Here is a 13,493-nt window from a genome sequence, read left to right on the forward strand (position 1 = left end):
CTTGACGTCCTAAAGAAAGATATGTAATAAGGTTTCCCTACTGTCAAACACATTGCTGGAAATAGAATAACTTTTATAATAGCATCAACCATTTAGGTAAACCAAATTTCACATTGTACATGCAGATTATCCCTAAGTATGTAATAAAATATATCTGAGTGAATATTTAACAACTGAAGTTCTAAATTTTTCTGTATTATTTCAATGTATGAAATATTTCATTTTTCATATGACTACCAAACTATGGTGAGAGCCGTATTTTGTTCTATTTAATGACAATTCTACAAAATTATTTTTCAATATAAGAAAACATTTATATTAAAAATAACAATCAAAGAAAAAAAGAATGAAATATTAGTAGCTTCTTTTGACTTACTCCAATTACATCCTTTACAAATAGTGAAATATTAGTAACATGAGATATTATATGATAAATTATAAAGAACTGTGCTTGTAATGTCCTACAGTTTTCACTTTCAATCTCTCTGGAGAAGCTTGAACTTAATTACCAAAGAGCAACTTATCAAGTAAATATGATAATAAACAATTCTATGCTTGAAAATATCACTACCATTTTAGAAATAAATGTTTTTTAAAATATAATCTTCAATACTAAAACGTACCTTGCCATGAGGATCAGCAAACATTCTTGTGAAAATTTCACATAACCTCTTCAGTTCAACTCGACTGCCAAAATAATAGAATGGTGGATTATTATCTTGGATGAATTAATACAAGATGAAGTAATTTAAAAGCAACTTTTCAGTTAGAGATGTGGTTCAGGGGGAAGAGTAACAGTCAATGAGTGAAAGTGTCAGATGCCAAGTTTGAGTCCCAGTCTGGGACAAGAAAGGTAATTTTTCCATAAAATTATTAACAATAATAACAAAATGTTAAAAAAATTATCCCTTAAAATTGGGAAATTTGTGGGATTTACAAGTTAGGGCTGGATATAAAGTTATCACATACAGTAACAATTGTGTTGTAACCTACATTATTTTAAAGGTTTGAAGTTCTGAAAAGAAAATTGTATTTAATGCAGCACAACAGGAAACATTATGCACACAGCATTCTCGGAACATATATCTTACCTAAGATGTTTTGCCATTTAAAGGCTAAAATCTTTCTAAACTTTGCCTTTTAAAATGATATTTTAAGATGATATAGTGAGCCTAACAATCCTGATAAGTCTAGGAACATTCAAATGATTTATTACAGTGAGATATGAGGTGTGATATGTGTATATTAAAAAACATAAATATACAGGGGCTGGGAAGGTGGCTCAGTGGTAGAGCGTTTGCCTTGCATGCATGAGGCCCTGGGTTTGATTCCTCAGCACCAGATAAGCACAAAGAAAAAAAGCCGGAAATGGTGCTGTGGGTCTAGCCTTGAGCTGAAGAGCTGAGGGACAGCGCCCAGGCCCAGTGTTCAGGCCCACCCCCCCAAAACAAAACAAAACAAAACAAAACATAAATATACAATAAAGTATACCAAATTCTGATTTCATTGGTATCAAGTCAGAAAGTAGCCCTCTATATTCTTCCCAAGTCAAACTACAAAGTTATCTACAATTAAATCCTTAAGGGGTCCAAATGTTAAAAGGTTTAAAACATTACACACACAAGGACAATGAAGGATATAAAGTAAAAGAAAGCAAAGCCATCAGAAATCCCCAAACTCTATAGTTTAAATAATCATTAGTTCTTATAATTTCATTATATGAAGCTCTCCAAATAGACTTTATTATTGAATAAGAAAGCCTAAAAATCTGTTCTTACCAAAAGCTTACAAAGAATAAAGTTTGATACACTAGTCAATTTTATTATTATGTATGTATACATTTAAAAATAATTTTTATTATCTTTAAGCTGTTGTATAAAGGACTTTTATTTAGTCATTTTTTTGTGTGCTGGTACTGACACTAATTCAGGGCTTGGATGTTGTCCCTTAGCTTTTTACAAAAGGCTAGCACTCTACCACTTAAGCCACAGCTCTACTTCCAGCTTTTTTAGTGCTTCAACAGAGATAAGAATCTCATGGATTTTTCTGCCTGGGCTGGCTTCGAACTATGATCCTCAGATCTCAGCTTCCTGAGTAGCTAGGATTACAGGCACAAGCACCCAGCTTTTGTTGCCAGTCTAAGAAGTATTATGAAAACTGTTTTTACAAGGTCAAACCCAGGGCCTTGCAAATACTACCAGAGCCACAGCTACAGCTTTTACTATTCACTTAAATTTATGTAACTACTTCTTGTGAATAAAAAATTTCACTTTAAAATGTTTCATTGGATAGAACCTGGTGGTATGCAGGAGCCATCAAGCTATATGAGAAGTAAATAGGAAGATGGCTGTCTAGGCTTACCAAGCAAAAAGTGAGACTATTGAAGAATAATAAAAACAACAAAGGCTGGGAGTGGGATTGTGGCTCAAGGGGTAGAGAACTTGTCTAGTAAGTATTTATACCCTGCTAATGCTAACACACACACACACACACACACACACACACGCACGCACGCACGCACGCACACACGCACGCTTGCATGCACACTAATCTGATGGAGAAGACAACTTACCTTAGAGTTCTTTGATTTTTTAATAAGTTTTGCAGACCCAGGAGGCCTTCTTTCCTTTCTGACCAATTGGAACTAGCACATCTATTGAGAACTTCTGCCACATCTTCCGTCTGTCTCATATATGTAGGAATACTACCATTTCGAGAACTATAGGAGCGTTCTGAACAAGCACTAGAAGCATCACTGTTGGCATCATCATCTGAATGCATTCCATAGGATTCATATCGTCTTCGAGCAGGTTTTTTCTGTTATACATAAAGAATCTATTAGCAGTAGTTAAAAATATATTGGTATTTCATTGTATCTACTGACCACAAAAGAACTGATTTAAAACTGGTACAAAGCATGCTGTTCATCATTGCCATAATAAAATGTCACAATTTAGTTGTTTGCTCAAGAAATGTGTTTTACAAGTTAGTAGAAGGTGAAATATTCTTTAACTATGGGAAGTGGAGGAGGTAGCATAAGTCAGAATTTCAGATGCATCAAGTGGGAAGTGCTCAAAAAAGTTTTTTTTCTTTTCATGGAAAACAAGTACTAGAATGTAAATTAATAAACTGTACTAGAAATACAAGTTGGTAGTGAGAAAAGTATTTTTTTTATAAAGGTAATAACCTTTGTAGAGGAGGAATATACTATGGATCAAAAAATGCATACTTTCTCCTATGTTAAAATTGCATTTTTTTTCTGTCTACATCTCCTCTTTCCTATTCTCCTTTACCTCTACTACCACTTCTCTTCTCATTCCTCCTTCGCTGTATCCAACCCTCATGTCTCCTAGAGAAGTAAAATACAAAGATGATAAGAAACTTTTCACTTACTAGTATTTCTAGGAGGCAAGATCCTTAAGGGCTTTCCTCAGTTTTCTCAATGTATTTATACTGTCTCTTTAAATGAAATATGAGAAAGCACATTTGGATTCCTTTGATTTCTTTGCATCTAAGGCTTATAGTTTAATATTTGTAACTGCCAATTATACCTTGCATATTAGAAGTGACATGAGGTAATTAGCTCATTTGAAATTTCTTTGGAAGAATTGGAAACACGTATGTAATCTGATTTCTGGGATTTTGAGTATAAGCAGTAATAATGGTATTTCTATGAAATATATTAACCATAATAATTTAAAAGAGTTCTAAGTGTCTGTAAGTACTATCAGGCTAAATCTAAAGAAAAATGATCTGAATTTTAATAGTTCAAATAGTTTTATAATTGCCCTCATACTGACTTAGAGTCTCCAACTTAATTTACAGTGGTAATACTGTGATGTTTCCTGCACATTACAGCTACAAGGCCTCCATATCTGTTTTGTTTTGTCTCTAACAAAGTAAGTGATCTCAACTAATTTGTAGGAAAAAGTTGAGCTTTTCTCTTAAAATACTATTCAAGCAGTATCTCCCTCTTGATAGTAAATTGTGAGATAATCAGTTACAGAAAAAAACATATATTTTTATTACTTCCACTTTAATTTTTTACAGAAGACCACATCTGTTAAAGTTGATGAGGCAAAGGAAGTTAAGTTATAATACCATAAGATGTCAAAAAAACAGCAATGTCTATACCTTGGTCCGTATGTCTCCTAAGAGCTGAGAGCAGTAAATTTTTAAAGAGAAAAATTGAAAATAATGAAGAACATTTTGCTAAACAGCACAGTAAAACGGGCATTAACAATGCCAATGATTAGAAACATTAAGCTTTTTTTTAACATTAGATACAAAAGATCTGCTTATTTAAGGAGAAATACCTAGGGTACAAAAAGTTTTCCCAAATAAATTAAAGCCATTTTTCTTATTTGTATCTTTTTGCCATTTACAAATATAATTTTATTTTCCCACGTCAAAATTAGGCTTAGTAGATGAAATTTATTTTTCTTAAAAAAAAACCTGACAGGAAGTGGCACTGTGAGTGCTTGCCTTCAGCTGAAGAGCCGAGGGACAGCACCCAGGCCTAGAGTTCAAGCCCCATGACTGACAATAAAATAAAATAAAATGAAATAAAAATATATAGACAGTTACAAAGTGAAGTAGAATCATATTACTGGGATTCCTTCATTGTTAAATAAGCTTATATAACTCAAATATATCATTTTCTTAGTGTAATAGTTAAAAATAATCTGTTCAAGTCATAAAATGTGCATATGCCATATTTAATTGGTAACCATACAATTTAAAAAACACTAGAAAATATTTGAGAAATATAGTGATGAACAATAATGAACTTAAAACATATGATTAAACATCATAATAAAAATATATGATCAATATACACGAGCCCCCATGGGGAACTAAATCTCGACCTACATTAATTTATAAAAAATAATCAGATGGCTAAAGGGAAGAATTCAGTACATAGAATGTTAAAGTAGAGGGGGCTAAGAATGTGGCTTAGTGGTAGTGCTTGCCTAGCTGCATAAAGCCCTGGGTTCGATTCCTCAGTACCACATAAACAGAAAAGGCTGGGAGTGGTGCTGTGGTAGAGCACTAACCTTGAGCAAAAGAAGCTCAGGGGGAAGTGGTGCTGTAGCTCAAGTGGTAGAGCGCTCACCTTGAGCTGAAGAGCTGAGGGACAACGCCCAGGCCCAGAGTTCAAGCCCCACGACCCACCAAAAAAAAAAAAAAAAGTTGAAGAAGCTCAGGGATATTGCCTAGGCCCTGAGTTCAAGACAAAGGGGGGAAAAAAAAGAACATTAAAGTAGAATTGTACACCTCAAGATAGTCAATCAATCAGGCAATATCAATAATAAAAAAACCTTGTCTTTCAAATCTGAGGCAAAATTATAATATAACACTGGTTAAGGTACAATCTATAGTTTTAGTGACATAGGATATTTTTAAATTTCAAAAGTAATTTTAAATTTCAAAAGTAAAGGGCTGAGGGTGTAGCTCAATGATAAGAGTGATTACATAGGATGTGTGAGACCTTGGGTTCCACTGTAGGACTGGAGAAAAAAAATAGTGAATTGAAAACAGCAATGAGACTCTATTATAAATTCTGAGTAATTAATTTAGTAAATCTGCATAAGGCCCTTGCTCTATGCCCTCACTGAAGGAAATGAATAAATGCTTCTCAAAAACAGAATAAACATCATAATTTATAACTTGAGTCCCTTGGCACTCTTTTGATGATGTATGTATATATACACACATACACGCACACACATATATATACACACATATGTTGCATGGCAATCTTTCAAATAAACTTTTAAACCTCTGTTTAATAAGAGGCATAAAGAACTAGAAAGATAGATTCTTTTTTTGGTGGTGGTGGTAAGGCTTGGCACTAACCCTACCTCTTCAGCATTCTATCACATAAGGCACAGTACCACTTCTGGTTTTCTGGTGGTTAATTGGAGGTAAGAGTCTCACGGACTTTCCTGCCTGGGCTGGCTTTGAACCATGATCCTCAGATCTCAGCTTCCTGAGTAGCTAGGGGTTTGGGCATAAGCTACCAATCGCTGGCCTATTGTGCTTTTTATATTATCCATATTTTGTGATTCTAGATTTAATCCAGAAGAATTTCCCCATCCTTTTTTCTACAGTGAAAGGCTCACTCACGTACTATTTCCTAAGAACATTACAATGACAGGGAAATGGAGAGAGTACCAAGGCATCAGCTACCGCTTCCTCCACATCGGACCCAGTATTCAGGACTCTCATGGCACTGACAGAAGATGACAGTCGGCTCGATTGGCTGATCCCATACCCTGGACCTAATATAAGAAAAGAAGGAAAGCTTTTGAGATGGTACATAAAAGTAATGGTGTCAGGTTGGGAGACTAATATCCTTAGAGAGAGGGGAAAAAAAAAACCAATGGGGCAAAGCATTTTAAAAGCAATATTGTATTTTCTGGGTACACTGAGTTTTAGGTCAAATAATAAGGTAATAACAATTAAAATTATTGACAATGTGTGGAAAATTGAAGAATAACAACTATTTATTTAAGGGTACCAGGTAGAAGACAAAAACTCAAATTTTTCTGTCAAGATAAGTTGATTTTATTTTTTATTTTATTTATTTATTTATTTATTTTTTGGTCCGGTCATGGGGCCCGAACTCTGGGCCTGGTCGCTGTCCCTCAGCTCTTCAGCTCAAGGCTAGCGCTCTACCACTTGAGGCACAGCGCCACTTCCGGCTTTTTTCTTTTTGCTTATGTGGTGCTAAGGAATCGAACCCAGGTCCTCAGGCATGCAAGGCAAGCGCTCTACCACTGAGCCACCTTCCCAGCCCCTGATTTTATTTTTTAACTAAAATAGATCCAATAACTGTTAAGTGGCTACTAAGTGCCCAACAGTTTGAGATATGTAAAGACAAACCAGAGATTAATTCTCTTCCCCTCAAGTGCTTTACATGTTATCACTTACAATTAAAACACTTCATCCACCATTTTGGTTTTTTTTAAACACATAAACAAAAATATGAAGTCAACTGAAAACATAAAACAGTCCTCTATTTTTAGATGATACGTTATTAAAAAGAAAAATGTCCATCTGCCAGCAAGAAGAATGTAAGGTTGCTGAAGGGGAAAAGTTATTTAGGGGGAAAAAAAACAAACCAAAAAACCCAGACATACACAAGTGATTCTCTAATAAATTAAATCCAACTAAAAACAAATCAATTTTGAAAATGAGTATTATTCAGTGAAAACTGAAAAGAACAAAATCTGAGATGAACATATAGATGATAATGAAAATGTACTCATCCTTCACCTGAGGCCCCATACACATCGGGGGCGTAGAGGGCACCAGTAGATCTGGAATGGTGTCTGGAGGCTGGAATAACAGGACCATACAAACCTCATCTAGTACCACAGAAACAAGGAATAGTGGCAGCACTACTGTCAGGCAAGGAGAGTTAGTTAACACTGACGTTACTCTTAATAGTCAATGATCAGAATATTGCCCAACATGGCAGTTTTGAACATTAGCACTGAAAGATCATCCCTAACACACAAATACAACTCACACCTAAGTGGACAGACATAGGCCTACAGGAGACAAAAAGGCAAAGTCAAATGGAAGGAAATGTCAAAAATACAAGCATGAAAACAAAAACACAAAGACTATAGTTAAAAAAAAACCACTATGGTAATTAGTAACTAATAAGGATATCATTTGCTTTAATCTTGACATCCAAGAGGTAGTTATTAGTATTCAACTTTATAGATTTAAATGTTTGTAGTCCCCAATCCCATTCAAATGTTGAAATGCTAATCCCCAAGTCATGATACTAGGAGGTAGGTAGGGCCTTTGAGAGACAATTACTTCAAAAGGGCAAAGATCTCATGATTGGGAATAGTATACTTAGAAAGCAGACCCCAGAGAGCTAAGTAACTCCTTCTGCCACATAAACACATTCTGCCACATAAGCACAAGTAACCAAAACCATCTACAGAATAGGAAATAAGCCCTCACCAGATACCAAATATGGTGGCATCTTGACCTTAGTACTTCTGAGCTTCTACAACTGTGAGAAATAAATCTCTATCATTTATATAAGTAACCAGTCTACAGTATTTATTATAGCAGCCTAAATGGCCTAAGACAGAAAAATTAGAGCACAGAGGTGTTAATTCATACAATCAAAGCCACTCTTTCTCTCCATCTGGACTGAGGTTTGTACTCAGGGCCTCACTCTTGCCATATTCCCAGCCCAGGGCCTCACTCTTGACAGAAGTTGCTTAGCCACTTGCCAGCCTTTTTTTTTGTTTTTTGTTTTGGTGGTCGTGGGACTTGAACTTTGGGCTTGGATGTTGTCCGAAAGCTCAACCACTTCAGCCACAGCACTATTTCCCGCTTTCTAGTGGCTTACTGGAGATAAGAGTCTCACAGACTTTCCTACCTGGGCTGGCTTTGAATCGTGATACTCAGATCTCAGCCTCCTGAGTAGCTAGGATTACAGGGGTGAGCCACTGGTGTCCCGCTGCCAGCCTTTTTTGTGTTGGTTATTTTTTGAGATAGGATTTCATTCTATGCTTGGAATGGCCTCTGATTTTTACTTCCTTGTTCCTGAAATGACAGGTACAAACCACCAAATCTCACAAAGAGAGAGAGAGAGAGAGAGAGAGAGAGAGAGAGAGAGAGAGAGAGAGAGAGAGAGTGTGTGTGTGTGTGTGTGTGTATGTATGGATATATGGATGTGATGTGCAGAGTCTAGGCACTGTGCCTGAGCATGTGTGTGTGTGTAGGGATGTATGGATGTGCATGTGCAGAGTCTGGGCACTGTCCCTGAGCTCTTCTGCTCAAAGCTAGCATTGTACCACTTGAGCTACAGCTCTATTTCTGGCTTGTTTGGAGGTTACCTGGAGATAAAAAGTCTCATGGATTTTTCTCAAGGCTGGTTCTGAAGCATGCTCTTCAGATCTCAGTCTCCTGGCTATCAAGGATTATAGGTGTGAGCACCTGGCCTCACAAACTTTTTATTGTCTGAGTTGGCCTCAAACCTTAACCCTCCCACCTCTGCCTCTCAAATAGCTAGGTTTGTGCCACCATTGCATACTTTTAAGGCTTCTGCTCTTACAAAGTATACAGACCACATTCACATTATCTAAAAGATATCTCATTTATGCTAAGATATGTATTCTGAAAATTGTTCATAAAAGCACATTTGAGTATCACAAAAGAATACCGATAATCTAACACAAATACCCTAAAGTTTTGTAAGTTTATATTGCTTTAGAATCGAAACCTGTCATATTATATTTGCAAATTAGATCCTAAAATCCTGATTTTTTAAATATACAAAGTCAGTCTTGGTCTTACATATGAAAATTGCCTGAAAAAATGTATTCTAATATTTACTAAAATATATTACTTTTTAAAAAAGCTAGCCTCGGGCTGGGAAGGTGGCTCAGTGGTAGAGCACTTGCCTTGTATGCATGAGGCCCTGGGTTCGATTCCTCAGCACCACATAAGCATAAAGAAAAAAGCCAGAAGTGGCACTGTGGCTCAAGTGGTAGAGTGCTAGACTTGAGCTGAAGAGCTGAGGGACAGTGCCTAGGCCCAGAGATCAGGCCCCACAACTGGACCCCCTACCTCCCCCAAAAAAAGCTAGCCTCCTCATATGTATTGATTAGAGCACTTAAAATATTTTATTACATGAATTGATCTTTTCCCATGCCTGGAAGCTACATATTATTTTTATATATAAAAAAAGGACTACAGAACTGGGAGCACATTGCTCAAGTGATAAAGCACTTGTTTACAAAGGGCAGGATGCTGAGCTCAAACCCCTGTAGTATTAAAAGGGGAGAAAAAACACACCTTACAACAAAATCAATTCATCCAAAAGAATTAAAGAGTTGGGAAAAAGATTCTTTTAACACTAAATGGTTAACAAGTCTAATCATCCTTAGCCTAGTGTTGAGATTCATGCCTTTAATTTCTAAACTACTAAGGAGGTTGAGATCTGAGGATCCAAGTTCAAAGCCAGGCTGGGCAGACAAATCACAAGACTGGTATCTATAGTTAATTAGCAAAAGATGGAAGTGGAGGCCTGAGTCAAGTGGTGGAGCATCAGCTATGAGTGAAAAAGCCAAGTGAGAGCTGGAGGCTGAGTTCAAGCCTTAGTACTGGCACAAGTCTGTCCAAAACAAAATCCAGTAATCTTAGGCCCAAATAGCTTCATGAGAATCAGGAAAATTGCTTTCCTTAATAATAAAATTAAAGTAATTCAAACTGTTAAACAGAAGCTATGAAATGAATCTAGAAAAATCAATGGTTAGTTGAGAACTTTCTTTTTTTTTTAATTTAATTTTATTTTATTTGTGAACATACTGTACAGAGGAGTTACAATTACATGGGCAGGATAATGCATACATTTCTTACCAAGCATTGCAGCCTCTTCCTTTGTTTACCCTTCACATCCCTTCCCAGCCTCCCCCCTCCCCACCAATCCCAATCCTTCTCCTTCCCCCCCCACCCCCCCCCCCCCCCGCACCGATGTTGTAAAGGTCGTTTTGGACATGACAACTTGTACTTCTCATTGTTGCAACAGGTCCACCTGTATCCTTAAACAACTGGTTTTTCCCCATCTCCTCCACAAGTTATACTGACAAGTTGAGAACTTTCTTTAAAAAATTATCATATTAAAATGCAGTCACTGTATTTATTGTACATTATGTAAAAAACTGAATATAACTTTGGGATGGGAGAGGGAAAATGATGGAAGGGGTCGCAATGATCAAGATGTATAGTACTCATAACCTGACATATGGAATTGTGACCTCTCTGTATAACCAGTTGATAATAATAAAAATTGGCCTATTAATAATGCTTACTTTTTAAGTAACTTATCGCTCCTTATACATTTCTTCTTTGTTTTTAATATGTTTCCTAGTAATCTTCTCTAGTACTCATGAAAGTGCTATTTAAAAAAATCAGGGGCTGGGAAGGTGGCTCAGTGGTGGAGCACTTGCCTTGTGTGCCTGAAGCCCTGGGTTAGATTCCTCAGTACCACATAAGCAAAAAGAAAAAAAGCTGGAAGTGGCGCTGTGGCTCAAGTGGTAGAGTGCTAACCTTGAGCTGAAGAGCTGAGGGACAGCGCCCTGGCCAAGAGTTCAGGCCCCACGACTGGACCCCCCCCCCAAAAAAAAAATAAGATCCTGGGCTGGGAAGGTGGCTCAGTGGTAGAGTGCTTGCCTGATATATATGAGGCCCAGGGTTCGATTCTGCAGTTCCATATAAACAGAAAAGGCCGGACGTGTCACTGTGGCTCAAGTGGTAGAGTGCTAGCCTTGAGCTGAAACGCTGAGGGACAGTGCCCAGGCTCAGAGTTCAAGCTCCATGACAAAAAAAGAAAAACAACCAAAAAAACAGATCCTTGCCAGTAAAGAGTAATGAAAATGTTTCTAAGTGACCAGAGCCTGATGGGAGAGAGTAGAGAAGTACCAACATCAATGGCAGCAACAGTGGTGGTGATAATGACTCTATGGCACTGTGTGCCAAACACTTCCTTAAGGATTTTTTCATGTGTTTTTCATTTATAGAGCTTTCCAAACATCCCTAATTCATACATGTTACTATTATCCCTAGTTTACAGATAAGGTTGCAGAGTTAGGATATGAAGCCAGGCTATTTGAGTCTCCAACTAAGCAAGTTTATTTTTTAGCAATGTACAACTGATTTTATTTCCTTTAATTTATACATATGAAGATGCACTATGCACGTGCTCTCTCTCTCTCTCTCTCTCTCTCTCTCTCTCTCTCTCTCTCTCACACACACACACACACACACACACACACACACACATATCAACATTTTACATTTTACAGAATAACTGATATACATACAAAAAATGTCTCTGGCAAAGAATATGCCACAGTGGCCTAAGTGATGAACAACAGTTCTTCCCATAGAAGGAAGAGAAAAAGAGAAATACTTCAGAATCCAAGGCTGCAACATAAACAGGGGATGAAGATCTCTCTGTATATCCCTATCTAAACACGGTTTTCTAGTCAGTACAGGAAGCCCAGAGATCTATCTAGGTCAAATGTCCCAAGAAATCAGAAGTTAATAAAGTATTACTAGTTAAAATGTTAAAAGGACATGGAGAAATTCTAAAGGTTCTCAATGTAAAAACCTATGCCTATCCAGTTATCCTAAAAACAAAAAAGGTAAATATTATCTAATATTTTTATAATTGAAGGAAATATAGTAACCATAAAGTTACTATATAATCTCTATAATCAGGAACAGATAAGTTTATAATAGTGACATGATATGAATTACTGTATAAAAACTGTCAAATTATAAATATTATACAAATATAATCCCTTCCATTTATTTATTTGGAGCACTCTTTCTAAAAACCTACCTTTAATGATGTAAGTTGAAAAGCCAGTATTTCTGTTCAAAGGACAAAATTTACTTTTCATATTTCACTTCAGTGTGAATTCTTACTATTTGCTTTAAATTTCATACTTTGTTAAGAAAAAGTGCCAATTTAATATTCTTTTTTTGTTTAGCTTGTTTTTTGAAACATGGTGTTGCTATGTAGCTCAAGCTGGCCTCAAACACACAATCCTCTTGTCCCAGCCTCCTGAGTGTTGGGACTACTGAATTCACTTTTCTAAAGTTTATGTTTGTGTGACATTTATTTAATTATGAAATCAAATTGTTTGAAATGACTCATTTTTTTCCATTTAGGTCACATTAATAAGGTCAAATGTAATTCTCAAATATATAATTTCCTTCTAATTTTTTAAAAATTAAAATGACATAAAAGAGAGTAAGGGGGAGAGGCAGTTAATGATGAATGCGAAATTCCAGGAATAGAGATGTTTTCAAATGGCAATATCACAAGGGGGAAGCAGTGTACCTTACACCTGCTCAAATACTCACCAAGGGGCTGAAAAGAGCGGACAGGACTTGTATCTCTGCTACTCTCTCGACTAGCTTCTCGGCTGCATCCCTGACTCACACTTGGACGAGGAATACGGCTGCTTCGGGCTGGTACAAAACAAGGGAGGAAACAGAAAAGTTTTACAGTTTTTTTTAAATTTTCATTTTTTTCTTTGTAAAGAACTGATATGTAAGCTTTTTTAAGGTTGAGAAGAACGTGCTCTTCCTTTCCCCTCTGGTAATACTGGAGATTGTACTCAAGAGTATTGTATTTGTTAGGCAAATACTTTACTACTTGAGCCATGCCTCTCGACCTTTATTTTCAGTTAGTTTTTCAGATAGCATCTCACTAGCTTTTGCCAGGGTTGGCTTTGAACTTGTGTTCTGTCTTCCTCTTTTGGGTTTCAGACATGCATGATGAAAAAAAAATTACTCTTGATGAAACATTATGAAAAACAGGTGAGGTTTTTGAATATGATTCCCTAGTTTGGAAGAGATTACAGGGGAAAAATACTATTTTATTAAAAGAAAAGACAAAAGATTTAAGATATTGTACAATGTACACAGCACAACTTGGTTTT

At 36.4% G+C, this 13,493-nt stretch overlaps 1 protein-coding gene across 50 annotated transcripts in view; it reads right to left on the reverse strand.

The window, feature by feature from the left end:
- The window catches only part of Clasp2 (cytoplasmic linker associated protein 2), a 209,738-nt gene that overhangs the window by 56,999 nt on the left and 139,246 nt on the right, over positions 1-13,493 (reverse strand). For 19 of the 50 annotated variants that reach the window (XM_070006510.1, XM_070006513.1, XM_070006511.1 and 16 more), the window contains 6 exons: positions 12,913-13,020; positions 7,282-7,344; positions 6,178-6,284; positions 4,135-4,158; positions 2,573-2,817; positions 624-687 (listed from right to left, as the gene is read on the reverse strand). In XM_070006510.1, the coding sequence (XP_069862611.1) occupies positions 624-687; positions 2,573-2,817; positions 4,135-4,158; positions 6,178-6,284; positions 7,282-7,344; positions 12,913-13,020 (611 nt within the window). The remainder of the gene's footprint in view (positions 1-623; positions 688-2,572; positions 2,818-4,134; positions 4,159-6,177; positions 6,285-7,281; positions 7,345-12,912; positions 13,021-13,493) is intronic. The other 31 variants (XM_070006525.1, XM_070006523.1, XM_070006517.1 and 28 more) reach the window with 3 other exon arrangements.

This window comes from Dipodomys merriami, unplaced genomic scaffold, assembly GCF_024711535.1.
Source record: "Dipodomys merriami isolate MVZ:Mamm:240054 unplaced genomic scaffold, mDipMer1.0.p SCAF_7, whole genome shotgun sequence".
Classification (NCBI taxonomy): domain Eukaryota; kingdom Metazoa; phylum Chordata; class Mammalia; order Rodentia; family Heteromyidae; genus Dipodomys; species Dipodomys merriami.